At 44.6% G+C, this 26,539-nt stretch overlaps 1 protein-coding gene across 1 annotated transcript in view; it reads right to left on the reverse strand.

Moving 5' to 3' along the window:
- Positions 1-26,539, reverse strand: part of C10H3orf20 (chromosome 10 C3orf20 homolog) — a 55,583-nt gene that overhangs the window by 11,384 nt on the left and 17,660 nt on the right. The window contains 9 exon segments of the mRNA XM_074044483.1: positions 694-836; positions 1,701-1,808; positions 3,804-4,104; positions 13,019-13,265; positions 14,575-14,698; positions 19,834-19,965; positions 24,214-24,334; positions 25,280-25,309; positions 25,568-25,717. Coding sequence (XP_073900584.1) covers positions 694-836; positions 1,701-1,808; positions 3,804-4,104; positions 13,019-13,265; positions 14,575-14,698; positions 19,834-19,965; positions 24,214-24,334; positions 25,280-25,309; positions 25,568-25,717 — 1,356 coding nt within the window.

Genomic DNA, 26,539 nt, shown 5'->3' on the forward strand with positions numbered 1-26,539 from the left:
TTTTAAAGGTGGGGAGCTGAAGCTTTGGAAACATGGTCACCTAGCTAACCCTCGTCTTGGAACTCCTGACCTGGCAAGTTTCCCAGTGCACTGCATTGCTGAGCATTCTGGAATCTGCTCTTCTTCCCCTGATGCAGCCTTTGGGAACGTCTAGGTTCCTTCCTGGACCAGGTGGCATGTTTCTCGAGGCAAGAGACTACCACCAATCATCTCCCTGGAGTTGACCTAGGAGGTGCTCCATAGGAAGCATCACCTGGTTAGTTGGAGCCTAAGCCCACTCCATGAATGGCCGTGTCTGTATGGACCTCCTGGCAACCGATGCAGAGGATGAACTGGGAGTATATTTAGGGTGGGCCAGTGAGATGGGGTGCAGCCAACAGAAATGGGCACTGTGCAAACCATCCCGTGTCCCTCTTTCTCCAAGATGGTCCTTTAATCAAACTTGTATCCCAAAGAAACTGACAGCATGGCCTCACCACCTGCTCTCACTTCTCTACTACTCACATGCAATGTCCTCTTGCTGAAGCTTGGGCAGGTGTACCTCCGCTAGAGGCCATGCTTGCCGTCTCTGGCTCCTCCCCACTTCGTTCCTTGGGGATACACCTGCTCTCCCCACCCATAGTGCTCACACAGCCCAAGTCTGCCCTCTCCACGCCACCCTTCTCATGCCTCATTCCACCTGTCCCTGTGTACCTAAATTTGTAGTTGTCTGGCAGGAAGTAGCCCATCTTGCAATCCTGCCGAGCCTGGAAGATCTGTTTCAGCAGATTCTGTTTGCTGAAGCCATATCCATTCAGAACACAGCCCCCAAAAAGAAGCTTCCCCCTAGCAAACATCTGTTGGCAGACAGGAAGGAAACAGTAAGAAAGGCTCCATTGGCACTGTATCAGGGAGACTACTCAGCAAGACTGGCCAAAGGCCTCAAAGAGCTGGGTCAGGTTGCAGGCCTTTGGTGGCTGGGGAAGAGACACTGCCTTCCCCCAGCTGCCTAGGAAGGTGTGGCTGCTACTCAGACCTCCAAGACAGAGGATGGCCCAAAGTGCCCATCCAGGGATTTGTCACTTCACTCACAAGCCCTCCCAGGGCCCTGAGGCCAGAAAGGTGCATTTCCTGCTCCCAAGGCTCCCACCCAACCACCTACAGCTATCTGGCCCCTCTGCCTTGAATCCACCTATCTGGATGTTCTGTTAAGCTCATGGAATGGGGCCCCTGGGCACAGGTTTCCTTACCCTCCACTTTCTTTGTGCAAATCTCCAATCTGAACACACCAAAAAAGACTGCAAAGGCCACAGGCTGAGGTGTTAGATGGGTATGGACCTAGCAGGGGGCCTAGAATGTAACTGTTGGATGAACAAGTGAGAGTCTCTGGGAGATGTGAGGATGTCCTTATTTTCTAGATTTTATTTTCCAAGTGTTTGGTAGTGAACATGCATAAGTTTTTACATTTTTGGTATAAAATAATTGAAAGCCAACAGGTGAAGAGAACTGAATTCTCTGCATTTAACATCATGACCCCTCAGTCTTCCTAGGATAGGGGTGCGTGGGTGATTCTTGGCTAGTGCTGCTCTCTGGTCCTCAGGCTGGCTAGGCAGAGGACCCTAAAGTCCTGCCCTCCCCTCCCGCATCTGTGACTCCACCATGGGTCCTGAGGCTGTAGTGACCAACAGTCGTGACCTGTCCCTCTCTGGGCCCCAGCTCACCAGAACCATCCCTCGCACTACAGCATACTTCTTCACCAGCAGGGGTGGGTCCTTCTGCAGGGGGCTCTCCAGGTCATACCGTAACAGGCGGTAGGGATCGTGCCGGCACTGTGAGACGGTAATTTGGGAGCTGATCACCTCCAAGCAAGAAAATGCACGTGAATTTCCCCTTTAGTCCCTCCTGTGACTGCCCCCAGAGGATGTGCTCTGGATCTGCTCAGAGCCCTCTGCGGGGAAAGGCCATTTCTGAGATGACCACCCCTGGCCCTCTGTGGTTCGCAGAATGGGACCCCTTCCTCATCCTGCAGAGGTTCCAGAGGTTTGAAGATGGGAGCTGTGCTTCGAGTCTTATGCTTGAAGCCTAAGATCCACAGCACAGAGGATTCCTGAGTCCCCTGTCCCTCGCTGGCTGCCCCTTGATAGCCCTTCCAGCCATGAAGTCCAGCACAAGGACCTGAACTGAATCCACAGCTTAAGGTAGGGTCTGATCAGTTCACTGTCTCTTTTCTCTTCTTTTTGGAAGCTACAGACCTATAACGTGGCCAGTGAGCTCTCTTCTGGCTTTATCTGTCTATTTCCAGCCTTCAGTTTAAAATGTATAACCTAGAACTATACCTGGAGTACAGTTATCAGGGAATAAGAATGTCAGGAGACAGTTCTGTCTTAGCATGGTGGGCGCTAAGTCACTGTGAGATCCACCACCACCCTCCTAGTCTATCTTTAGCCTCACAGCCACTCCTTCATCAGCTTCACCCCTTCAGGCCAGACCTCGTTCCCACTCATGCTGCTTAGGACTGGGCTGAGTCACCTGAGCATTCCTATCACTTAGGGACAATTATGGGTGGACAATTAATAGCCCTCACATAAGCTAAGTCAACTCTAAATTCCCACGAGGGCAAGGATTATATCTGTCTTTACACAGATGGGCACAGAGCAGGTTCTCAAGAAACATTCACCGAATGAAATGACATTGGAAGCTGACTGCAGGAAACAAGAGTGCCTGGTGTCTGATCAGAAGGGTTCCAAATGCTGAGCTCCTGGCATAGGCTACACACTGTAGCCCTAAGGGTGGGCATGCAGGAGGAGGAGGAGAAGGTCAGGGAGGAGGTACTTCCTGAGTGGAAGGGCTGGGAGGGTGGCCATGCAGACCACCTCTTCCCATACCAGGGCACAAGTGAAAACCCAGGCCTCTGCAACCAGCAGAGGGAATGGGTAAAAGAACATGGATTCCAGTAGGTGGGAGGGGAAGGACAACTTGAAAGAAGTCACTGCCTGGACACCCAGCTCCCATGTGCACATAGCCTGCTCAGGTCCACCTGGGAACAGGGCCAGCCCTTAGCCTGTGCAAACACTGCAGGGACTGACTGCAGTTCAGAGGATGCTGAGGGCTGACTTGGTGGTAACTCAGTAGGGGGAGGAGAGGAGTTCTGTGATCCCTAACCCTTGGGCCTGGAGATCTCTTTAGACTTTAACAGCAATGATCTGAGACTCAAGCAGCCCACCTCTCCATCCTGCCCTACACAGGCCTTGCCTCTGCCAGCGACACTCATCCGCTTGCCGAAGCCTAAGTATCCTGGGTGACCCTCCCTTAACCCCAGGAGGTGGCAGGTACATATTCCCCAGGCTGCTGTACACCCACGGCTGTCCTGTCATGGCCCTCATGGGGTCTGCTATCACTACTATCACTGCTGCTAGGAACTGGCTTATGTCCCACTAAGAGCAAGTGCCCAGGGTCTGGCACAGTATACAAATATCTTCTGAATCCTGAGGATGCAGGGTGGACATTTTCTTTGCTCTAAATATTCACACCAGTCAATAGCCACAAACCATGGTAAGTGCTCTGGAAGAAAAGGACAACAGTGCCTTGACTTTGTCTCAAGGGTCAGAAGTACTTGCCCCAGTGTGGTGACATTTGCTTAGGGACCAGAGGATGAGTAGGAGGGAGAAGATGGGGTGAAATGTTGCGGACAGGAGAGAGATGTGCCAAGGCCCTGGGGAGAAAAGGAACTGAAAGAGACTGGCACATGTCCAGCTCATCCTCGTACCGTCTCCCTCTGACCTATGACCCAGGCTGACCTTCGGGGCCTCCTCTCCAGGACCAACCTGGATGCAGGGTGAGGCACGGCCCTGCTGCTGACTGCTGTACAGTGTGTCCAGCAGCCACTGCAGCTGGGCAGTGCTGTGGTTCTGCCCTGAGATGATTCCGAACACTAGCACTTGGCTGGGGTCTCGGGGTGCTGACAGGAAGCGCTCCAGCTCCAAGTCAGACACCAAGGGTGCCTTCACAACACACTTGCAGCCAGCCCGGATGTCTTCCTTGCGCACGAGCCTCCGAAGCACCAGTGGGCAGTCATAGGGTGAGGCCGCCCACCGGGTGTGGCTGTGCACCTCACTGGGTTTCCCTCTGCAAGGAGAAGCACAGTGGTAGGAACAAGGGGACAGGTCACAAGCCCCCGCCCCCAGCACCAGATGGACAGAGACACACTGTAGAGTCTGGTCCACAGGCAGATCCTCATCCAGCCCCACTAACCATGTAGAGCGCCAACCTGCAGGAACCCCTGCCCTCCTGGATCTCAATTTCCTCAGCTGCAAAGAGGGCCTAATGAGTGACTCATTCACCCACTTAGCCAACACTTTGAAGTCATCCTTAACTCCTTTCTCCTCACCCTGCAGCACATTCACTCTACCTACAAGTCTACATTCAAGACAGACCCAGAACCTGACCTGCCCACCTCTGCCACCATTGTCCACGCTGTCTTCATTTCTTATGTGCCCCCTAAAGGGTCATGTGCTTCCTTCTCTGGACTCCCTTCCATCTATTCTCCATGAGTCCCACCGAGGGTCCTGTGAGAACCTGAGTGACGTCATGTTACTACTATCTTTGGAACTCCTTCATGGCTTTCTGCTTTAACAGAATAAGAGCCAAAGTTCCTATCTGAGGCTGTATCAGATCTGACCAGGTTTCTCATCCCCCTTACCTCTCTAACTCGTCAACGTCCTCACCTTTACTCATGCCACATGGCTTTTGCTTATGCACCAACCTCAGGGCCTTTGCTCTTGCTGCCCCTTCTACTGCTCTTTCCCCAGAGCCACAAACACACTCTCACTTCCTTTAAATCTATCCAAATGTCTCCTTCTTAGTGAGACTTTCCCACCACCCCATTGCAATGCTTTCTCTTCCCAAGGACTGCTCACCATCTAACATTCTATATACTTTACTCATCAATTTTTACCATTGTATTTATCTGATCAGCTAGAATGCAAGTATCAAGAGATCATGTATTTGGAGTGTATTGCTTAGTGGCGTGAAATAGGAAAGTAGTGAAATACTTAGCAATTAGTAAAGATTCAATAGAGATCAAATAGACACACAAACAAATACTTATTAGGCCAAACACTGTACAGGGTAGTTGTGAAGTTTGTTGACCTTAGATGGAAACGAGTACTACCCAAACATAAAGAGCTGCTGTGATTTTAGTTTTCTTATTACTCCTGCCTTATGTTGTGTCTACCAGTTTACAACATCAGTAGCCCTTGGAAGAGATGCTGTCATGGGCAGGGCAAATATGATTATCTCCATTTATAGATCAGAAAACAGAAGGCTCCCAAGATGAATGAGCTACCAAGTTCATACAGTCATTTAGGTGGAAAAAGCTAGGACTGGAAACCAAATCACCCAACAAGAAGAGCAATGCTGCTAATTTACAACTCATAATTGTTCAGAGGCAACTTAATGCTGGTAAATACTAGCGGAACAAACTTGTTAGGAATGTCTCCTGTGGAGGCTTGGGGTATAGCTCAGTGGTACAGCACTATGCTTAGCATGTGTGAGGGCCTGGGTTCCACCCCCAGCACCAAATAAATACCAAAAAGAAAAAGAACCTCTCCATTCTGCACATCCACTGCAGAACTATCAAGAAGTACCATTCTGACTAAATCTGCTGATGACCTAAACTTTGACTTCCAAAAATGGTAGAAATAACTGTTTCACTGCCTAGGAAGGAGTTGGGGCTATCTCTCCAACCTGAAAGATGTAAATCTATCTCTCAGGCTCAGAGAATGCGTGTGGTTAAAGGAAATGCCCAACCGTGACCGTCTTTCAACAATGAGATAAAATTACACAAGAAAGAGTTCTCTCTCTCTCTCTCTCTCTCTCTCTCACTGGGGTTTCAACTCAGGGCCTCACACTTGCTAGGCAGGCACTCTATGACTTGAGCCACTCCACAGGCTCTCAAGATCATCACTTGTTGGAGAATTTATACACCTGAGGAGGAAAGTTAGATCTATTAATCATGGCTCACACCAAGAAAAAGTCAAAATAACCAAGGCTTTCAATATGGCCTTAAAAGTTCTAGAAGCAGATATGGGAGAATTATTCCATAAGTTTAGAGCATTTGACTATGACTCAAATGCCCAGAAGTCATCCATCATGGAAAAAGATTGATAAATTCAACTGCAAAACAGAAAAACAAAACCAGAAACCTTGCAGGGCAAAAAACCACAATCAAAGGCACCAGACCCAAGATGGCTGGAGCTCCTATCCTAGGCAGCTAACTTTTCTGCTATGTGAAGAACTCTAAGTGGATTGGAAAAGTCAACATCCAGTAAAATGCAGGCCCTGGTAGTTAGCAAACAGTTCACATACAAGGATATCCAAGTGGTTCTTCAAATTGCACAAACAAGCAAAAAAACGGCAGGGCGGGGACTCTAAAACTCTTTCTCCTGCTATAGCAGCAATCAAGTGGCAAAAAAAAAAAACCCCAAAAACCTGTCAAAATCATTTTATCAAAGAGTTGAAATCTAAGAAAAAGTTTACAACAATCAGGGAAATGTGTAAGAAAGAAACTGCAGGGCGTTGGCGAGAGCACAGCAGCATTTTAACGTACAGCTGCCATTCCTCATTCCCCAGTGAAGTGGAATCCATGGCGACAGCCCACGTTCCTGGCTCAGCCTGTAGCACCTGAGGGGGAAATACGGACCTTGATGTCAAGGACCGTGGCTGTGTGGGTCAGCTGTCTGGAGGCCCTCTGTGGGGTCAGCTCAAGGGTGAGGCTTTGTCTCACCTGCCCCTTGAACTTTATCAGGGTGACAACAGCCCCAGGAAGCATTTGTTATGAAAGCACTTAAGAGGCAGACACAGCCTCTTGCTGCAAAAGATAAAACACGGGGCACAAACAGATAAGAAATCCTAGGAAAAGGAGGTAGATGGTGGAACAAAGGCTTTGAAAGGCTCCTGGACCCATGGAGGATCCACACACTAGGTTTGGAACCATGTTTTGGAAAGACCTGAGAACACCCTCAACTTTTACCTCTGACTGACCTTCAGACTTTTTGCAAGTAGAGTGAAGGCTCACACACAGTTGTCAACAGCCTGGCCAAAAGCATTGCTGGAGTGCCCAATATAGCCATCTGCAAACACTGGGAGAGTTTTCTGGTTTGGGGTTTTTGGTAATCTCTTGTCAAATCACTAGCTGTCCACTAAACCAGCTGGACCAATATGCCAGTGACTACACATGACAAAGAACATAGTCTTTCAAAATGGATTGGAAAAGTCACTGAACAAACAACTGCAAACTGCTAACATCAGCAATAATAAACCCTCAGGAGAGAGAATTTGATTTCACAAGTTGCTATCTTACAATACTTTAAATGTTCAGTTTTCAAAAAAAATTGTGAAGCATGCAAAGAAACAAGAAAGCATGGCCCTAGAAAATAAAACTAGTAGAAGCTACCCCTGAGAATACCCAGATATTGGAATTACAGAGAACCATGAGAGCCATGCCTCATCAAATAGAGAAAGAAATTCTAAAAGTAATCAGCCAGAAATGCTAGAGCTAAAAATTATAACTGAACCGAAAAATTTAGGCTCACACCTGTAATCCCAGCTACTCAGGAGATATAGATCAGGAGGATCATGGTTTGAGGCCAGCCTGGGCAAAAAGTAAGTTAGGGAGATCTGAGCTCAGTCAATAAGCCAGGCATGATAGCATGTGCCTGTGATCCCAGATACGCAGGAGGTCACAGGTAGGAGGATAGTAGTCTGAGGCCAACTGTAGGCAAAAACATGACACCCTACCTGAAAATAACTGAAGGAAAAAGGGTTGGAGGCATGGCTCAAATGGCAGACCACTTGTCTAGCAAACTGCAATGCCCTGAGTTCAAACCCCAGTGCTGCCAAAAAATAGAAAAATAAATTTAAGAAATTCAACAGAAGAAGAGATAATCACCAAACTTGGAGCTAGGATAATTAATATTACCTATTCTAAGAAGCATTTAAGTAAAAAGACAGTTGGGCACAGATACTCACACCTGCAATTCCAGTTACTCAGGAGGCTGGGATAAGAGTTTAAGGCCAGCCTGGGCAAAGTTAGTAAGAACCTATCTCAAAAACAAAATTGAAAAAGAAAATCAAACAGAACTGTGTGTGTGTCTCAAATGGCAAAGCACAATCCCTAAAACAGCAAACAAACAAAAGACAGGGAAAAATTAGCAAAGCACAAGGTACCTGAAGAAATAATTACCTGAAACTCTCCAAATTCGATGAAAGACAAGCATCTACATATCCCAAAGCTCAACAAATTCTAGGTAAGGTAAACTCAGTGAGATACACACTAATAAAATCATCAGAAAACAAAGAGAGAAACTTGAAAGCCACAGGACAGAAGCAACTCATGACATTCAGGGAGTCCTCAATATGTTTAATGGCTAATTTCTCATCAGAAGCCGTGGTAATGCTGGGCACAGGGGCTCACACCTATAATCATTGGTACTCAGGAGGCAGAGATTGGGAGGATCTTAGTTTGAGGTCAGCCTGGGCAAAAAGCTTGCAAGACCCCCATTTCAACCAGTAAAAGCTCGCATGGTGGCATACGTCTGTCATCCCAGCTAAGTAGGAAGTGTAAATAGCAGAGTTATGGTCCTAGCTCCCAGGTATAAATGTGAGACTCTATCCCAAAAATAACTAAAGCAAAAAGAGCTGGGAGTGTGGCTCAAGTGGTAGAGCACCTGTCTGGTGAGCACAGGCCCTGAGTTCAAACCCCAATATCACCAAAAAAAAAAAAAAAAAAGGTGTCTTTAAAATTTTCAAATGTCCCTTAGGAGCCAAAATCATCTCCAGTGGAGACCACTGGGATAGACAAAGAGTTTCTAGACATAATATCAATGCATATTCCAGAAAAGAAAAAGCAATTAAACTTTACAAGTTCATTAAAAGAAACTTTGCTTCGCAGATATTCTGTTAAGAGAATGAAAAATCAAGTCATAGACAGAGAGATATTTCAAATCACATATCTGACAAAGGACTTTTATCCAGAATAAAAAACTCCCAAAATTCAGCAATAACAAAACAATCCAATTTTAAGATGTGCAAAAAATTTGAATGGACACTTCACCAGAGAAAATATGAATGGCAAATAAGTCTATGACAAATTTAAGGGAAGTGCATATTAAAATGGTCATGGACTATCACTGCGTGGCTATTAAAAAGAAGCACCAAGCCCAGTGTGATGGCACGTGACGTAATCCCAGTACTAGGGAACCTGAGGCAAGAGGGTTTCCAGCTCCAGGCCAGCCTCAGCTAGACAAAGAGAACTTGTTTTAAAACAAAAACAAAAACAAAACCCTCTGATAATACCGAGTATTAACAAAACTTCATGCATTGCTACAGTGATGTGCAATGTGGTACGGCTACTTGAGAAGATAGCCTGGCACATTCTTATAAAGTTAATCAGGAGGCAGAGATCAGGAGGTTTGCAGTTTAAAACCAGACTGGGCAAATAGTTTGCAAGACCCTATCTTGAAAAAAAACCCATCACAAAAAAGGGCAAGGTGAAGGACCTGAGTTCAAGCCCAGGAATGCAAAAAATAAAAAAATAAATGAGCACTTACTGTGTGACTCAGCAATGCGGCTCTTAAGCATTTACCCAGTTGAAGTGAAAATCTCTGCTCATATAAAAAAATGCCCCAGAATATTTATAGTAGTTTTATGTATAATTACTAAAAATTGGAAACAATGTCCAAATATCTTTTGGTGGTTGAATGGATAAACAAAATTTTACACATCTATGCTATGTAACAGATGCAGAAAATGGTTAATGTTAGAAGGCCCAAGGCTGCTGTCTTTAGAAGGACTGCTTACATGGGCGGCCTGTGGCTGGTGTCTGGGAATTTGACACTCAAGCCATTTCTTGCTCTACACCTGGATGGCTTGGAGCAGTCCACTTTCCCTTTCATAGTCTAGAATCCTGGCCGTTGGTTAGGAAGAGGGTGCTATGCAACCAGCCTCCAATAAAAACCTTGGTTCTAAGGCTTTAGAAACATTGCATACGTGTTATTGCATTGTTTTGCTGTTGGAGAAAGCAGCATGGTTGGTGTACCCCTTACCCATGCATGGTTATCTAAGGATTTTAGCTGTATTATCTTCTCTTGCCAATCCTATCATGTGTTCTTTCACAGCAATAAACCTTACCCATGAGTACAATTATCTGATGATCTCAGGAGTTCTAGTATTTCTCTGAATGTTAGGACTGTGTTGATGTCTCCCAAAATATGCTGCTACTCAGCAATAAAAAGAAATCAAAGCTGGATGCTGGTGGCTCATGCCTGTAATCCTAGCTACCTGGGAGAATCCTAGACTGGGAGAATCTTGGCTCGAGGGCAGCCCAGGCAAATAGTTCACAAGATCCCATCTCCAAAATATAACCAAGCAAAATGGACTAGAGTGCCTGCTTTGCAAGCTCAAAGTCCTGAGTTCAAACCCCTGTCCCACCAAAAAAAAAAAAAGAAGAAGAAGAAATAAACTAAAGCCATGTATAAGCCTTGCATGCATTATGTAAGTGAAAGAAGCTGTGTTGCAAGTCTATTTACAGTGTAATTCCATTTATACGACATTCTGGAAAACGTGAAACTATGGCTACAGAGAATAGACCAGCAACTGCTAGTGGAGGGAGGAGAGAGTGCATGCTAGAGTGATGGAAGTGTTTGACTATCAAGGATAATATAAGAGAATTTCTTTCTTTTTCTGGTGAGGAGGGGTGTAATGGAATTTTTGTGCATCTTGACTGTGTGATGTTGGTTTCACAACTATATGCATCTGTCAAAACTCAGACTTTTATACCAAAAAAGAGTAAATTTTGCTACAAGTAAACTAAAAATAAATTGAAATTGAAGCAAAATCAATTACTTTTCTATAGACCAGCAACAAAGAGAAAGCAAATTAAAAACACAACCTATGATAGCACCAAAACTATTCAATGCCCTAGAAGAAACCTGAAGAAAGACATATAAGACCTCGATGCTGAAGACTAGAAAAATACCCCATAGAGAGGGAATAAAAGCATACACCATGTTTGTGGACTGAAACACTCCACATCGCAAGGACGTTAACACCTCAGTTGAAATCCAGTTTAAAATGCTGAGGGATGATTCCAAAAGTGCATGGAAATTTAAAGGGCTGTGAACAGCAAAACAATTCTGAGTTCTCAAAGTTTGAGGACTTGCTCTGCTGTGAATGGATATTTACTATAAAGTGATAATTAAGACAGTTTAGTACAGTAACCCATATATATATATATATATATATATATATATATACTTAATTTATGACAGTCTGTACCGAAGAGCTGAGGAAAGTTACAAACTTTTCAGTGTGGTCCTGGATCAATTACATATACCTATTGCGTAAACTTGGCTCCTGCTGCACATCATATGCAGAAGATACTTCCAGGTGGAGAGTGGATATAAAAGTTAATACTAAAAGGCTAATAAAAAAAACTTCATAGAATATAATCGTGCTGTTTTAGAAGGGAAAGCTCTTAAAATGGGCTATGAAAAACTCCAATTATACAGGAAAACATTTAAAACTGGATATTAAATTTAATAACATCTGTTCATCAATAGATACCATTACCAGAGTAAAAAAAGAATCATTTTCCAGACACCAAGATATACCAAACAGATTCATTTAAATGAAGTTTTAAAAATCAATTACAAACTAGAGTTGGGCATAGTGGCTCATACCTGTAATCCCAGCTACTCAGAAGGCGAAGATCTCGAGGACTGCTGTCTGAGGTTGGCCTGGGCAAAAAGCAAGACCCTATCTGAAAAATAACCTAAAGCAAAAAAGGGCTGGAGGCATGGCTCAAGTGGTAGAGCACCTGCCTAGCAAGCACCAGACCCAGAATTTACCAAAACAACAACAACAAAAACCCAGTTATGGTGTTAGAAAAGTTCCATCTAATATGAATAATAAAATAATAAAAAAAAAAAGAAATGTTCCATCTGGAGAGGAAGGAGGAGGTGAGAGATTGGGAGAGGCAAGAGGAGACAGCAGTTGTCTATTTGGTGGTTATAGGGGTATGCTCACTCTGTGATATTCATAGAGCTATGCATGTAGGATTTGCTCATTTTTCTGTGCATTCTGCATTTTAAAACAGTATAGATATATTTTTAATATTTTAACATTTTAAATTTTAAAAATGAGGTTGCTTAGTTTCTTAAAGTTTTTGGAATGGCTTTCAATTGCACTAACAATGCTATTTGATCCAACTCTTGCCTCCCCTTGCTCTCAATGCACGCTGCCAGTTGCCCCCTTCTTTGTGACACTCCAGCCACACTGACCTTCTTACTGTCTCTCACATACCAGACTTGTTCTTGTCTTAGGGCCTTTGGACTTGCTGCACTCTCTGACATTCCCTCCTCACATCTGTTGGTACCACTTATCACTCATCCTTCATCTCTGCGTTTAAACACCTTACAACTGCCTTCCCTGAACCCTGTAGTGGATGGAGCCCATGCCAGCCCACTTCCCGGTCATTCTCTGTCCCAGGGAGGGGTTCTTTTCTGCAGAGGACCAGACAGTCAATACCCCAGGCTTTGCAGCCTGGATCCTCTCTGTCATGACTACCCAACATTTCTATCATTTCAGGGAAGCAGCTGTGGTATATAAATGATGGATGTGGCTATGTTCCAATAAAGTCTTATTTATGGATATTTACAGTTGAATTTCCTATCATGATATGTGTCATAAAATATTCCTCTTTTGACTTTTTTCCTCCAAGCACTTAAAAATGTAAAAACTGTTCTTAGCTTGTTCATAAAAGTAGGTTGCAAGTCTAGATTTGGCCTGTGACCAACACCTACCATGATGTGCTACTCTGATATTCTTTCTTTCTACCCCTGATCACTATCTAAAATTATTTCATTTGTTCATCTTCCATCTTTCCCCACTCCTAGAACGTGAACTCCTATCTGGTTCCCATAATATCTCTGCAGTTTGTCAGAGCACTGGTGCTATGGAAGAAATGAAGGATTAAACCAACCTGGGAGTGGGTTTGGGCTGGATTTTGATGTCCTTCTTCCAGGCAGGGATCACAGGAGCTGGCCCAGCCTCTTCCTTCAAAGAGTCTTCAATTACGGAATCCTGTCGGGCTGACTGGGATCGTGAAGAGATCTCTCCTGTGTACGAACTTGGCTTGCGGCCTCGCTCTGGATAAGACCCAGATTTCATCTTGATGCGGCCAAGTTCTGCCTCTTCCTTTATGGTGGGATATTTTATGGTGAACAGGCCTGTTAGCAGAGATGCTGTGCTGCTTTCCTGCACACCTGGACTGTCTTTGCCCCTGCTTCTGGGCTCCCACCATTGGACTATTGGATCCTGCTTTGGTTCATGTCCATCCCTGCCTCTCCATACCCACTAATCTTCTTGCCCAGCCTGCCTTCAAGCACAGTGCTCCAACTCTAATACAGCCTGAGATCTCATTTCAGCACATTCTCCAAGACCCAGCTTCAACCTCACCTTCTCCAGCAGTCTGCGTTCCTCTCAGCTTTGTGTCCTCCACAGCACCCTACATTGAGGCTAGGTATGTGATCCGTTTCTGGCTCATACAGTTCCCTTCCGAGAATGCTGTTCCCATGTCTCCAGACTGAAGTCAATTTCACCTACTTTCTTTTTGTATTGTATTTATTTATACTCTTGCCTGGCTTTCCCTACTAGACTCGGAAAATTTTGAGGCCGGGAGTCTCTCATTTCTTTATTTACTTACCAACCACTTACTGAATGAGGATACGAGGCATACAGAGACAAACGGAGGTTGGGCTCCCTGCCTCTGAGCACTAGCTGTAGGGCAGGGAGGATGTGGAAATAAGGAAATATTCAGAATGCCAGGTAGTAAGATTTGTAATTAGAGCACACATAGGAGTGGTAGGATCCCAGAGAAGGATGTGACTGTTCTGCTGGGGAAGTCGAGCAAGGCTCCCAGAGGAGAGAAAAATTTAACTAAATCTCTAGGGACAAGGAGAAACCTCCTCCTCCCCCGGCCCAGGCCCAGCTAGGGGATGACATAGAGCAGTAGCCAATGTCCCTTTGTTTTCAGGCCCATCAGCAGTGAGGAGAAGAGTCCAGATGTGGTAGGGTCCTGAGGCCACCCATGCTTGGCCTGAGTATGCACTGTGCCTACAAGGACAGTCTGGTGGGGTATCTGCTTTTTCTCTTGTACAGAGATCTTCCACTAAGGGAGATAATGGAGGCTCAGAAGGATAATGGATGAACAAGGGGTGTAGCAAGGGGACTAGGAGGATACAGAAAGACAATGTGAGGCTCAGGAACATATGACAGTCATATGGAGACATCAAAGACACAGGGAAGAGCTCAGAAATGGAAGTTGGTCCAGATCACCCATCTCAACTCTGTGGCCTTGGGCAAATCCCTGCAGTCAGTAGAGTCTGGTGATGCCTTCCAAAATTGGGGAAATACCCCCGGGGCTCCTACCTTCCTGGGGGCTCCAACTCAAGAGGATCCACAGTAAAGAGCTGAACAGGTGACCCAGGATTTGGGAAGCCATCCACTAGGCCTTCATCCACCCTTCTGACCCCTCACCTGCTGCCAGCAAGACAGAGTTCATGAACTGAGTCACTGTCTTCTGAAACCGCTTCTTGATCTCAGCCAAGGCTCGGTTCATCTTCAGCATCTTTTCATCAATGCTGTTGATTCTGCGGGTAATCTGGAGGGAGGCAGAGGATGAGGGCAGTGGCCACCTGTCCTTTGAGTAGCTGTTGGCCTACTCAGCAGGATTTGTTTTGCTTTGAAGGATGCGTGGCTGTCCTCTCCTGCTGGAACAGACCACTGTTCTTCCCCACCCAGTTACTTGCCACTCCATCTGGGCCCAGACCCGAAACATTTTGGAGGGTTTCCCTGATTCTACTGGGCAGACTGCCCCTGGTCTCGATTCCCAACATCATCTCTATGCAGCTGCAAATCCGTTTAGCACTTTACCAAGTAATTAGGTATGTTTGAACCTGTGTCCCCACTAGACCATAAGCTCCTAGAAGGAGCTTCTAGAAGCTCCTTCAGCAGGGGCTGAGTGTTGATCTCCTTTGGGATCATGCAGAAGGTGCTCGATAAATGCTGTTGCAGCCATAACTGGGTGGACAATGTCTCCCTCTGTAGTGAATGCTGCAGGGCATCACTCAATGCCAGAGAATTGCTTACTGCCATCTCCCAGCTCACAGATCACTGTTGGCCAAGGTTATAGAAATGGGCTGGTCACTATGGGGATCAAGGCCCAGCCCTCCCACTCAGGATTATTCCCAAGCTGTCTCCAGTCTACCTGTGGGATGGCAGAGGCCTTTGCTTTGGCTACCCTCCAGTTCAACCTGTCCCTCTACCCAGACTCTCAAAGGGCTATTCCCAGTTGTCTCCAGTAAACTCCTGCACACCAATTTCCATTCCAGGGCCTGTTTCTTGGGGAACGTGACCTAAAACCTGCTCTGAACAGTTGGGACATCTCCGTGAGTCTGCAAAACCAGACTCAGATTCCAGTTACTTGTAATTGGGTCTGACTTTTCTTCTAGGAAGCCTTTCCTGATTTTTCCAGCCAATGGCAATTCCTCTCTGCTGAACTTCCACATCCGCCCATTCCAAAGCTGTCTGCCCCAGGGTCATACTCATTTTTACTTCCTTTATCCCTAAATTTGACCATCTATCTCCTTGAGGGCAGGATCTATGGTTTCTATCTATATCACTTAACACAATGGAAGTAAGAAAAAAAAGTTCTTCTGCGGCAGTGGATAGATGTTCTAGAGAACCACAGAATCAGGCCCTGTGTCCTTCTTTCCTCTGCGGGCAGGAATTCTGTGAAGAATGGCTCCAATTAATAGCAAAGCCTCAACTATCCTTCCCAGTGTTGGCCAGTCACTGCTTCTGGGCTAATTTTATTTATTTGTAATTTACACCCAGTCTGCTTCCAGAAAAGGATTTGAGGCAGCACTGCAGTCTAATAAAGCATTTAAATCAGAGCATTGCCTCGGTTTCAAAGTGCTGCCTCAATAGAAATACTTAGTGAGGAACTAGGCCTCAGGGTTGTAAAAGCGGGGGACTGCCATTCTGCCTGTCACTATGATGGCTGGCTCCTTCTGGGATGATGGGTGCCTGGGGAAACCATTTAACAAGCTTCCCAATGACAGAGACTTGGAGGGAGGATGTCACTTTTCCCCCAGACCCACTTTCCTAGGCAGAGATGCCTTCTGTAGAACCAGCCCCATATAAGCACACACCAGGGTGGAGTTGAATGTATTGTAAAAGTCCCAGGATGGGAGCATGTTAAAGTTGGAGGGACCCTTACAGATGGGGAAACTGAGGCTCAACCAGGGACGGGTCTGGCACAAGGGCCTGTGGTCTCTTCCTGGCCTAGATTCTTTGCCAGCACCAACACTCTTGGTCCTTGCACCTCTCCTGGCCCAAGAATCTAAAATGAGCCAATTGTCTGAGCCTGAGGAGCTCATGTAAAAATATCCTGAAACACTAAACCAGGAAGTTAAGGCCAACAATTGGAAATCCTGCTGCTCACAGTAAACCATGGTATTTATTCATTTGCTTAGTTTTTCCAGTTAGAAAGTTGTAATATATACTATAGTACAAACTCTGCATTCTCAAATAGAAGAGGCTATGATCAGAACACTTTTTTGGCAAGCCAGTCTTATCATCTACAATGTAGCACTGCCTCTGAGGCTATTTTAATGTAGTGGTCTATTTATCCCTGTGTTAAACGTCGCTAAGACAGTTTTGCTCTTTGAGTTATTGTGTCATTTTAAGTAACTTCTCAACCTTCTACTGCACTGTCAAACCATGCTTTTGTGAGCATCCCTTGATGGGGACCCTGCCTCTATACCTGCATGGGGTAGAAATGTAACGTCTTAAGTGCTTAGCAGCCACATAAAAACATTTGAAAAGGTATAATTAATTCTGGTGATATATTTATTTTACCACATATAAAAATATGATCATTTCAATACGAAATCAAAATAGGCAATTATTGAGAAATTTGACATTCTCTTTTCACAATGAGTCTTTGGAATGCAGTGTGTATTTTTACTTAAAGTCTGTATCAATCTGGACTCCTTACGTTTCAAAGGCTCAACAGGCATGTGTGACTTGTGGCTACCACATTGGACAGCACAGCTCTGGACTTCTAATTCTAGCTTGCTACAGCTGCATTAAGGCAAGGGAAAAATCAGATTTGAATTACGGAGGGGTTTTCCCTGCCTTAGAGGGCATGTGTGTGCATGGATTTCTCTCAGCCATTCATGGGGGTCTTTTAATTGCTATGTACTGGTTCTCAGAAAACTCAGAGATAATCAGAGGTTTGCAGGTTTGCAGGAAAAGATTCCAAGCAATGTATCCATGTGACCTCATTCATAGTGTGTACTTAACAATGACTTTTAGAGTAAGAATATGGAACCAAATGGACATGACAGCGGATCAATATGCAAGAACATTCATCTCAGCCCAGATGGGCTCAAATCCTGTGGCTATTTTTCCTTGTATTTCTTTTTTGGTGCTAGGGATGGAACCCTGGGCCTCATACATGCAAGAGCACTAGAGTACATACTGTACCTCTGAGCTTCATGCCAGCCCACTGTGCTAGTTTTCTCTTTAAAGTAACCAGCACGGGCTCAATTCACAGGCACCTGAGTTTCCTGGGTTTTCCTGTGGGACCCCTTCATGAACACTTTCTCTTTTCATGCCCCAGCGGCTCCCATGTGCCTCTGAATTGTCAACCACACTACTCTGTATTATAATTGGTATAAATACTTTTGCCCCCTTCCATCAGACTGAAAGTATTCCAGAGACTAGAGAAAGAGAAGCTTTATTTGCATATATCCAGCAGCCAACTTGGCACACTGCAGGTGTTTCTAAATGCTTGTTGAATTAGTTAATAAATGAGTGAAGGAGAACTACTGCTAGAATTAAAATGCAAGGGAAAAGCAGGGATGATGTTTTCCTGAAGGAGAACTGTGGATGTTTTTTGTGTCTTCCTCAGGTAACATGAATCTCTTACAAATGCTTGCCCTGTGTACCTATGTAACTTGAGAGTAAAGGCCCAGATGTCCTTTAAAGTCTGCCAGCTCTGAGGGTCTAGGAGCTTGTGGCATACCATGATAAATGTCCCCAGAGCTGAAGAGCCTCTTGATCAAGCTCTTATAATTTATAATCCAAGCTGAGACACTTTTGAGAGGGAAATGGGATGCTATTTGTAATTCCTCCAGGTGTAAACTGGAACTGACCCTGGGTGAACTGGAAGGTGTGGTCCCCTACATCTGCTTCTATAAGCCAAAACACCCACAGGGGAATGCAGCAGTATTCTGCACACAGGCAAGTACTTGGTTAGCCAGTCTTATGTTGCATATCAAGTACAGTCTTTTGTCTCCTCAACATTTAGGAATGACTTCCTCTTCATCCTCTCCATCTCTGTTCAAGATGTTGACTTAACATCAGGTTCATAGTAGGATCCATGAAGACCCAGTGAATGAAAGAACCAGACTGTAAAAGTCTGTGCTATATTTTCACCCACCAACAAATACTGGGAACGTGCAGTCAGTCCTCTGTATCTGTTGGGTTCTGCATCCTCATATTTAATCAACTGTGGATTGAAAATATTCAGAAAAAATTTTCATCTGTACTGCATATGTACAGATTTTTTCTTTATTCCCTGAATGTACAGTAAAACAATTATTTACAAAGCATTTACATCACAGTAGGTATTTTAAGTAATTTAGAGATGATTTAAAGTACATAGGATACACGCAGGTTATATGTAAATACCATGTCTTTTTATATAACATCTGCACATTTTGGTATCTATGGGAGATCCTAGAACCAATCCCTCATGGTTACCAAGGGTACATAATTTGGACCTCAACAGGCAGTAGTAAGAATCACAGGATTCTCAGTTTGGAACATTAGACTGATTTGATTAGTAAATAAAGGAGGGCTGGAATGGAGGCTGCCACAGCCGAGAAAGCCAAGTGGAGTTAGAGACAGACTGACCTGGAAGGGGACAGGAGTGGTGGACAGTGCCATCATTTGTAGTTATTCTGCTCAGCATTATCAGTCAGCCTCTTGATTTTCCTTTAGAAAATATTTCTGCCTCATTGCTTCCCTGGTGGTTCATTTGGGGCTTATTTCATGCCTTGGCCCAGGATGGACATGAGCATCAAGTCTTGCCAGTTGGAACAACACATAGCCCTGGCGACGGACAACCTGTCAGTCATGGGCAGCCAACACAGCCAATGAGTGTTGACGTTAGCACTTTTTCTTCTTTTTTTCTCCTTTTCTTTTTCCTTCTTCTGTTTTCCCCCAGTGTTGGGGATGGAACCCAGGACCTCCCAAATACACAATGTTGGTACTTCTACTCAAGACTTAGAGCACTAGAGCTGATAGAATAATAGACCAGAGAGCATGGCCAACTTGTTGCCAACAGGAGAGAAACTCTGAGAAAAAAATCTGATAAGAGCAAAGTAGAACCAAAGGAGGGGAAGATCTGATGGAATCACTTGAGGGCTTGGGATACAGCCATCTGAAGCTGCATATCAACCGACTTAGAGTTTCCTGAGCCAACAGATTTTCTTTTCATGTTTAAGCCAGTCCACATTGGGTTCTGCTGCTGACAATTGAAAGACTCCTAAGTGATTCAGCCAGGTCACAGAGAAGGTGGTATTAAGGTTAAGCAATGAACGGTAGCAGAAAAAGAGGTAGGGACTTGCTTGGGAGGGTGATAGGAAGTGGGAGCAAAAATCTAAGATATGAAGTGGCAAGCTTCATCTCAGTTGAGATGCCCTGAGGTCTGCTTTGCCTTACCCGTTTTTCAGGTGTCATGACATGTGGACAGTTTTTCGCTGATATAGAGAGTGTCACTGTCTCATTCAGGCAAGTGAAGGTGACCATGATGGAGTCCTGCCCCAGCACTGTTAGCTTCATTTGCTTGTTCACCTGCAGATGAAGAAACCAGCACTCGTAGGTCGCCTGCCTCTACTGTCCCACCTATACCTTCCCGAACCACCACAAGCACAAAACCCACTTGGTTGGGGCTGAAGGTTTATAAGATCTTTCTGTTCTTATGCTGGAATTCAGCTTTCCTGGAGAAGGCAAAAGAGTTCCAGTCTCTCTATGGGAACAAACTGAGAAAATAACCCATGCCTCCTTCCCCCTGCTTTTGTTCTCTTTCAACACAAGCTTGCACAAGCTGTGAAAAAGACACAGGTGTCAGGCAGATGTATCAGCCTGAGTCATGCAAGGCTGGACTAGGGGATGCAGCCCTGTCCCACTCAGAGATGAGACTACTCAGGTGCCAGGTCTGACTTCGAGTCTTGGTTACAAAAGATGGGAAGGTGGTCACCTGCAGGGAGCACCAGAAAGCAACCCCTGCAGGTGGGTGGGCAAATTCACACACGCCACACATATTCAGTGCCTTTCCCTAAAGTCACCAAATAAATCATTGCTCTTCCCTCCAACAGTCAGGGAAGGGGAAGAAGTCACTCTTCCCCATTTCTAAAAGAATGGGGCTTCCTCCTTAGCAGCCCCAGACAGGAACCCAGGGGAGGTGAAATACCCTTATAATAACACACTCCTTACTGAGCACTCTGTGGTCTAGAATGACTCCCAGTCTGTCTTTTGTTGGAAAGCCACTTAATCTCCCTTAATCTCAAGTTCTTCAACATGAAATAGTTGAAAGATGATTGTTAGGTTCAAATGAGGAAAAATGTCAGAGTAACTTTGTAAGTCATAAAGGTCCCTGCCCGACATGAGTTGATAGTGTTAGGATGCAGCAGAGTAACTCACAGGTAGGTCTCTAGGGCCGCTTGCAGGTGTGGGGCACCATCTATCTATGATGGCCCTGTCCGAGGCTGTTAGAGCATGCAGTCCTCCACTGCTGTGCTATCTTCAGTGTCCCTGAACTATGACATCCCTTCACCTACAAACACACCAGGATGCCTTGGAGCAAGACAGCACTCTGCTTCCATTTCTTTCCACTTTTCAGCTGTTGGCCCAGTGGCCAGCACTCCAGTTCCTCACCACTGAGTCTCTTCCTCACGTTGTGCTGTCTGGATGCTGTCCTCTCAGTACCCAAACACACTGAACCACAAGTTGCCAAGTCTTCTGATATTCCAAACTTATTGACTACTCTTCTTTAAGAGAAATTCTACCTACTCTTGTTCTCCTTCTAGAGCGATGTAGAATAGAGATGAGGTTGAGAGATCAACCGTGCAGTGAGACACAGTTCAAATCCCAGTGTTGCCAATTACCAGTTGGACAATTATAAGAAATTGGTTAGTTTCTCTGAGCTGAGGACAATAAAGGAATCTTTTTCTGAGTGTGCTGAGCATGTTCCATGGATTAAAATACACCTAAGGCTGAGCATGGTGCAGCTGTTATTTATTACCTGCTCTCTGGATGCTTTCTCTTTCTCTCCCCCAGTGCCCCTATATGGGTGCTCTACAGTTCAGTCATGGTTTTTCTCCTTCACAGCTCACTAGCAGCCTGTCATAGCCTATTCTTTCTCCCCAGTCTCTCGCCCTAGGTCAGGATCCATGGCACATCTAAAACCACATTGATCCCCGATCCTCGAGGAGACCTCCCTGTTTGCACTCATGCTCCACATGGGCCACCTGTACCCCAGCCTCCTCTCATCCTTCCTATGCCCGTATCCAAAGGCCACTGAGTCCTTCTACTAAAATGGCCCTACCACGTGACCTACCCCTAGCCTAAATAGACCCTTTTTCAAAAATATTGCTAATATCTTTAATCCTTCAGTTCTAGCTAGTAGACCCCACCTAGTCTCATGACTACTCCATCCAGTGGTCTCTCCCTTTCCTGCAAGCTTCTACACCAAGTGAGCCCTGCTTCCAGGATAGCTGAGCCAGTTCCTAATAGGCTGACCCTCCAACAGATAACTATAAACATGAAAAAAAATACAAAAAACAAAGGCTCTGAAGAGTGAACAAAAACTGGCAGATTTTGAAGGGAAGCCCAGATATAAAGCCCAGCATGAGACGAGTTTCTGTTTCACATCTCTAGCTTGAAAGCAGGTGACCACCTTTCTGGGTGAAGAACCCAGAGCACAGGAGAGCCCAGAATTCTGTGCATGAACTGTTCACATCCCTGGCTGATCCTTGAATCTCACACAAGCACATAGACATAAGACAGATTACAGCTAGGGAAATAAAAATCTGAACTGAGATTTGAGCTGCTGCCCACTGCAGATGAAAAAAAAGTATGGGTTTCAGTGTAACCAAGTTCTATTACAACACAAATATCAATGCTCTTTAGAGAAAGAAACCATTCAGAGATTCAGCAGCACAACATTCACAATGTCAGCCTACAATCCAAAATTACTCCACAGATGAGGAACTAGTGAATAGTTAGCTATATTCAAGGCAACAAGTAGTCAACAGAGGCAATCCTGATGTGACCAAGACACAGAAATTTTCAGACAGGGACTGTAAAGCAGATAATTCAAGTATATTAAATGACATAAAGGAAAATATATTTGTAATGAATTGCAAAATTGGGAATTCTCAGAAGAAAGATACAGAATGTAAAAATAACTAAAGGAAATTCTACTTTAAATGAAATTTTAAGCATTCAAAGATTAGCATAATAGCACAAGGAGATGATAGAAGGAAGTCAGTGAACTTGAAGATAGATCAAGAGAAATCATCCAATCCAAAAAATAGAGAGAAAAAAAAATAGAACAATAAAACAACCCAAAGAAAACAGAACTTGAAGGACCTTCGAGACAATATTAAGAGGTCTAATACACATATGATTGGAATCTCAGAAGACATGGAGAGACTGGAGCACAGTTTTTTATTCTGACAATAACTTAGGAGATTTCCCAAATTCGGTGAAGTGAATTTACATAAATTTGCAGATCCAAAAAGCTCAGTATAGTGGTGGCACACTTGCAATCCCAGCACTCAGGAGGCTGAGGCAGGAGGATCATGAGTTCAAAGCCAGCCTAAGCAACACAGTGAGACCTTTTCTAAAAAACTTAAAAAACGAAAAATCCTCAGTAAACTCCAGATAGAATAAACATGAAGATGCCCACACCACATCACTCTTAAAAAGCCAAAGAGAAAATCTTGAAAACAGCTAGAGAAAACGAGCAGTGATTTGAATAACTACAGACTTCTCATCATAAACTATGGAGGATAGTTTATAATAGACACAGTAGAACAATATTTTTAAATGCTGAAAGAAATAAAGAAAGCAAACATATCCTTTCATAAGAGATTTTTCACATGAAAGAAAACAGAATTTGTTGCCAGAAGATCTGTATTTTAAGAAATGCCAAAGGAAATTCTTTAGGTTGGAGAGAAATGATACAGAGGGAAGCTTGGATTTTCAGGGAGGAATGAAGACACTGAACATTTATTTAAAAAGAAACTGATCCCCAGACAGCATGCAAACTCTTGGCCTGGATACCCAGTGCCTCTCACCCCCCTTACATCACATGCTCCTTTTGCCTCACCCCTTTCTTTCATGGGAAGCACTTGTGAACACTTAAAAGATGCCTCATGTAGTGCCAATATCAAGCCTTACAGGTGCCACTCAACCTGTCATGCTCTTCCTTCCTCCTTTTCTGTTTGTGTGAGTCATAAACAGTCACCCCTATGTTCTGACTCAAGGACAACCTTCTCTCTTCTAGGTCATGCCTAACTGGGTAGACCTCTGCTGTGCAGCTCCAGGGAATATAACAATGAACTAAATAGATTGCTAAATAGCTGGGCATGATGGTACATACTTATAATCCCAGCATTTGGGAGGTGGAGGCAGGAGAAATGTGAGAGGGAGGCCAGCCTGTGCTATATCACAAGACCCCGTCCCAAAAAAAAATCACTAACTTATTATTGCCACAAATAGGCATTAAAAATAAAGTTCTCAACTGTGCTGATTATTGCTTCATAAAATAAAGGACATTTTACAATAACAATATAAATAATAAAAATTAATTAGAAAGATACTGCCATGAAAGGCCAGAAGAGCAGCCAACAGTTGCTGTAGGTTGGTAAAAGCAAAAGCTGCTCTTTAGTTAGCCCTGGACCACTGCCCACCAACTTGGAACCTCTGAATGAGGCCACAGCTCCCTGAGGACAGAACTCTTATCTTATAGGTAGCCCCTTGTTTTTTAATGCTAGGCAGCCATGCAAGGCTGCCATCATGTCCATGTATTCCTACCTTGTATTCCAGGGAGAGCAAAGTCTCTGTCCTGGAAGTCCAACTCCACTTGTGGACTACGTAGCCCTTCTGGTCATTGGTGATCCCGCCTTCCTCATCCAAGACCAAGACATATGAGCAGCTGGGAGATACACAGAAGTGAGAAGCTGCTGCCAGGCTCCTCAGGAAGCCCTCAATCACTACAGGCTACAGGTAGGCAGGGCTGGGAGAATCTCCTCCAGGTGGGGGCAATGGTGGAGTCCTGTAGGCAGCCTCACTTTCCCCTACTATGGTCTAAGACCCCTTAACACCTATTCGTGCTACCAGGGTAGTCTGTAGGGAAGGGTTAGTGTGAAGGGGATAATGGAGGCTCAGGAGAAACTCTACAGGGGAAGAAATGGAATTTGTCCTGTAGTCCATGATTCTGAGCACACAAGATATCAAGCATCAAAATGGGAACTAGTACATGTATAACATGAGAGTAAGTCATTCCTTCCAAGAACAGCTCCTTATGAAAAGCCAGACAACCTTTGCTTGGCAAGAAAATGTGCTTCTCTTAAGAGACACCAGATTTAATAGTTAATCTTGCCAACTTGTTTGGATTGAAAAACAGATTAGTGCACCACTGGGTGTGTCTGTGATAACTTTCTCAGAGATGATTAGATCTTGCAGGCTCTGACAGTAATAAATGGATTAATCCCCTGATGGCATTACTGGGATGGTAAAAAGTAGGAGATGGGGCCTAGTTGAAGGAAGCAGGTCACTAGGAGAAAGTTTTTGAGGGCTCTGACACCTTCCTATGCACCCTTTTCTCTGTTTCCTGAGCATCTTGATATGAACTGCTCTGCTTATGCCACGATGGACTTATACCTCTGAAACTAGGAGCCAAAATAAATCTTTCCTTCCTTAAATTGTTTGCATCAGGTATTTTGCCATAGCAACTAGACTAGCGATGGGAAAAGTAACTAATATATCACAGAAGTGGTGTCCATGCCTCTCCCCACCTACTCTTAGCATAAGATATTTTTCTTCACTAAAGAATTCTGAGAGTGGTGCTGGTGATAAGACCCAGTGGTATAGCGCTTACCTAGCATTCATGAGGCCCTGGGTTCCCGTACTGCAAAAAAAAAAAAAAAAAAAAAATCTGTGAATCTGGCCAACTAATCAAGATATTAGTGCTGAGTTACCAAATGGAGATGGACTTTGGGAGTTGCCCATCTCATTGGTAGGCAGGAATCAAGCCTCAAAGTACCTATGTTCTGGTAGGCACTGCCTCAGCACTTTCTCTCTAGACCTCTGGACACAGTCTGGCCCCTTCTTTGACCAGGGACTCATAGTTACCACCTCAGTGCCCCCACTTCCCCAGTGCACTTACCAGGGCTTTATATTGTAGTGAACACAGCCCTGTCCTTCACCATTGAACAGGGCCAGGAAGAAGTTAGGCATGTCATTAAAGAGGCAGGTGATGGTTCTCCCTCTGCAGCACGTGGGGATCTGACACACTGCGATGTTTCCAGAAGGATAGCTGGCAGAAATGGTCAAGCAGAACTAACAGGAAACTCTCCAGGTTCTACTCTCAGGTCCCCATGGAAGCAAGTCTATATGTCAAAGTGTTAACTATTTGGTGTGTCATTCCCCATCCTTAAAGACCCTGACTGCACTGTGCATATCTAACAACTAAGTAATTTATGCAACCCAGCCATGACCCAGGTTTTCCTGTATCTTCTTTCTATTCCTCATACCACTTTGTGATAGGTGGTATTTATCTCTCTATTGCAGATGACTAGGGTTTTCCTGAGTCTGATGGGTTTTTGGGGACATGAGACTTTCAATGCTGAAATGAAGAAAGTCCTAGGAAAACCAGAGTGAATTGATCATCCTATTGATAAGGACTACAAGATGAAGGAAATGACCTGCTCTATTTTATATCACAAGGTGGTGGCAGAGCCAGGATCTGATCTCTGGGACCATCAGTATTTCTGGTGCTGTCAGGCTGCCTCCCCTTTTTACCAATCTAGGAGGTCGAGCGGTATCTTCCTGTTCAGTTCCTAGCAAAGAGGCCTCAAGAAGCACAAGGCCTGACTAAGCATGGCAGTTGCTGTCCTGTGTGCAAGACAGAGAATTTCAGTGGTTATCACTAGCATCTGCTCACCTAGTTCTTACCAGCTAAATAAAATTAACAGATAGAAATGATAAAAAGTGACCTAACAGAAATTTGAATTAAATAGTACCACAGTTGAATGAAAAATTCACTGAACAGCTTCAAAAGCAGATTAGAGCAATATAACAAAAAATCATTGTACTTAAAGATAAATAAGTTGAAATTATTCAGACTGTAGAGCAGAAA

The sequence above is a fragment of the Castor canadensis genome, chromosome 10 (assembly GCF_047511655.1).
Source record: "Castor canadensis chromosome 10, mCasCan1.hap1v2, whole genome shotgun sequence".
Classification (NCBI taxonomy): domain Eukaryota; kingdom Metazoa; phylum Chordata; class Mammalia; order Rodentia; family Castoridae; genus Castor; species Castor canadensis.